The 3005-nt window shown below is 40.1% G+C and overlaps 1 protein-coding gene across 2 annotated transcripts in view; it reads right to left on the reverse strand.

Annotated features, from left to right (window-relative positions):
- Positions 1–3005, reverse strand: part of LOC111954933 (autotaxin-like) — a 41318-nt gene that overhangs the window by 20974 nt on the left and 17339 nt on the right. For both annotated transcript variants that reach the window (XM_023974871.2, XM_070436105.1), the window contains 1 exon segment: positions 2406–2538. In XM_023974871.2, the coding sequence (XP_023830639.1) occupies positions 2406–2538 (133 nt within the window).

The following is a 3005-nucleotide window of genomic DNA, read 5'->3' on the forward strand; positions in this document are numbered from 1 at the left end:
AAATCTATGATAAAATATGAAACTATTTGTGAGAAGATGATGTTAGCCTTCTAAATGAGAGTATGTTTTTTTATATAAATTTATAACTAGTCAGTGACCACACCCCGTGAGCACAGACATTTACATCAGCGTCATGGAACGCCCCTTTTCTACTCCAGAATAAAATGACTTGTGACAAAATGTACATTTAGTCAAGATAACAGGGTTCCCACGTTGAAATGGCTACTACTCTAGACCAAAACGCCGGGTGATGCTGGTGTGTGAAGTGGTTTAAACTCCAACTACAAAAGCACAAGACCAGAGAACATGGAGATCKTCCCCACCCTAAAATGGTGAAGAAATCTACAAACTTAAGATCGATTATTCAGGCTGCAGCTGTTCAAATACTTTTGTCTGGTAAATGCATCCGATTTAAGAACATTTTCGAATGGTATTCTGACGTATCCATTCTAACAACCTACAACCACAAAAGACCTTGGGACTTCTGGGGAACGCAACKAGAGACTCTCTGATMAACTATTATCCAGCAGACGGACRGGCGATCACAGAGAGGGACAACAAAGGCATACACTCGCAAATATGTAAATTGCTATTTATTTTCTAATGAGCGGCTGTTCATGTTCAAAGTATTAGCATTTACATGKGTGTAGTTATGAACTGTAATACAGTGGGTCCACTCTGAGTTTCCCGCTCTTGAGCTGTCCCCAKCCCTTTCCTTTGTCTACCAAGCCGTCYTATCGGTTTCATCCACTAGGGACTTTTCRTTGTGTCATGTTAGTACCCATTGTATAACTAATTGTGRGTGTGTTTATGTAATTTTGGGATTGATTAGTTAGTTAGTAAATAACTAATAAAGCCAATTTGTATATCGCTGATTCATGATTTGATGCTAGGGTTCGTGCAGATATCCAAGGGTGTGCGATGTTCAGAAATGAGCCTGATGAGATAACAATACATTAATAGAAGACTAATTGATAAGATAATAAAATATCTGAAGCGTATTATTCAGGAAATTGAAACTAAAAAAAAACATTTCCCCGTGGTGCCCCGACTTCCTAGTTAATTACTATTCCGTGATTCGTTGAATTATGGAATAATTACATAGAGAATTGATTTGATAATATTACAGTCTTCACATTTAAATGACAGCAAATGCTACAACACACCAATAAGAAGAAGAGCACCAATAAGAAGAAGAGACTTGCTTAAGCCAAGAAACACGAGCAATGGACATTGGACGGGTGGAAATCTGTGGTTTGGTCTGATGAGTAAAAATTTGAGATTTTTGGTTCCAACCGCCATGTCTTTGTGAGATGCAGAGTAGATGAACGGATGATCTCCGCATGTGTGGTTTCCYCCATGAAGCATGGAGGAGGAGTTGMGACGGTGTGGGGGTGCTTTGCTGGTGACACTGTRAGTTATTTACTCAGAATTCAAGGCACACTTAACCAGCATGGCTACCACAGCATTCTGCAGRGATACGCCATCCCATCTGGTTTTCACTTAGTGGGACTATCATTTGTTTTTCAACAGGAAAATGACCCAACACACCTCGAGGCTGTGTAAGGGCCATTTGACCAAGAAGGAGAGTGATGGAGTGCTGACATCAGATGACCTGGCCTCCACAATCACACAACCTCAACCCAATTGAGATGGTTTGGGATGATTTGGTTGACAGAATGCCAAGAGTGTGCAAAGCTGTCATRAAGGGAAAGGGTGACTTTTTAAAATATTTTTTTTATTMAACCTTTATTGAACTAYGCAAGTCAGTTAAGAACAAATTCTTYTTTACAATGACAGCCTAGGAAAAGTGGGCTGATTACCTTGTTCAGGYGCAGAACGACAGATTTTTACCTTGTCAGCTCAGAGATTCAATCTAGCAACCTTTCGGTTACTGGTCCAARGCTCTAACCACTAGGCTACCTGCCGCCCCAACTACTTTGAAGAATTMTAACACTTTTGGTTACTACATGATTCCATATTTGTTATTTCATAGTTGTGATYTCTTCACTATAATTCTACAATGTAGAAATAGTAAAAATAAAGAAAAACCCTTGAATGAGTAGGTGTGTCCAAACGTTTGACTGGTACTGTTTATAAAGTGTAATTTTGGGATGCAAACTCAAAATTGAATACATTTCAACTCTGTATCTGACATGGTACAGGTGTCTTCTTTTTTTTAAGCCCATAGCCATGTGTGTGAGGTGTATACTTTTGTTTCAAAGAATCACTCTGTGTGACCCTGATTTAGCTCACTGCAGTAATGTGAATCTACTGTAGACGTTTGACTGCCGACATTTTTCCTGGGATTCAACATGTAAAATCGGTATGCACTCGGTTCACAAATTACGTTCAGAGGTGCTAAGTGCTCTCGGCCAGCAAACGCTATTGTTCTGAGCTCTTACTCTTTGATCATCACGGTGGTGTCCCGGAGGCCATCGTAGTTGTTGTCAAAGATGGGACCGGTGACCACATTGATGCCGTTATTCTCCTCTGCGTAGCGCTTGAGAAGAGTCCCCTGGAGGTAGCTCCATACTTCTGCAGAGTTGAAGGGAAAAGAGAACAAGGTACAAGCAAATGTGGTTTTGTTTTGGTACAGCAACACAAAGAACCAAAACAAAAGCTTTCTAACATTGTCTGTATAAAACCTGTTGCATGAATGCATTTAGGACGTTATAAGGACTCATGAACTGAAATTAATTCTTATAGCCAGCCTTGAAAAATACTCTCTATACTGCATCTGTGTATAGCATTTTGTGAATAGATGTTATTAATGTGGTCTTACACCTTTTAAATTATAGCAGGGCACCTTGTAAGCATTTCAAAAGCCAAAGGCTYGTTTAATCTTGATGCACATTCCTTCAAGAAGAAGTAAAAGTCATGCCCTGCTCTAAAAGTCCCCAGACAAGGGAACTGCTCTTCATATCCATCTCTACAATCATTCACCACACCAGGCTTCACTGAGGCTCTCTCTTTGTGTGTGTATGTGTGTGTGCGCGTGTGTG

This window comes from Salvelinus sp. IW2-2015, linkage group LG30 (assembly GCF_002910315.2).
Source record: "Salvelinus sp. IW2-2015 linkage group LG30, ASM291031v2, whole genome shotgun sequence".
Classification (NCBI taxonomy): Eukaryota; Metazoa; Chordata; class Actinopteri; order Salmoniformes; family Salmonidae; genus Salvelinus; species Salvelinus sp. IW2-2015.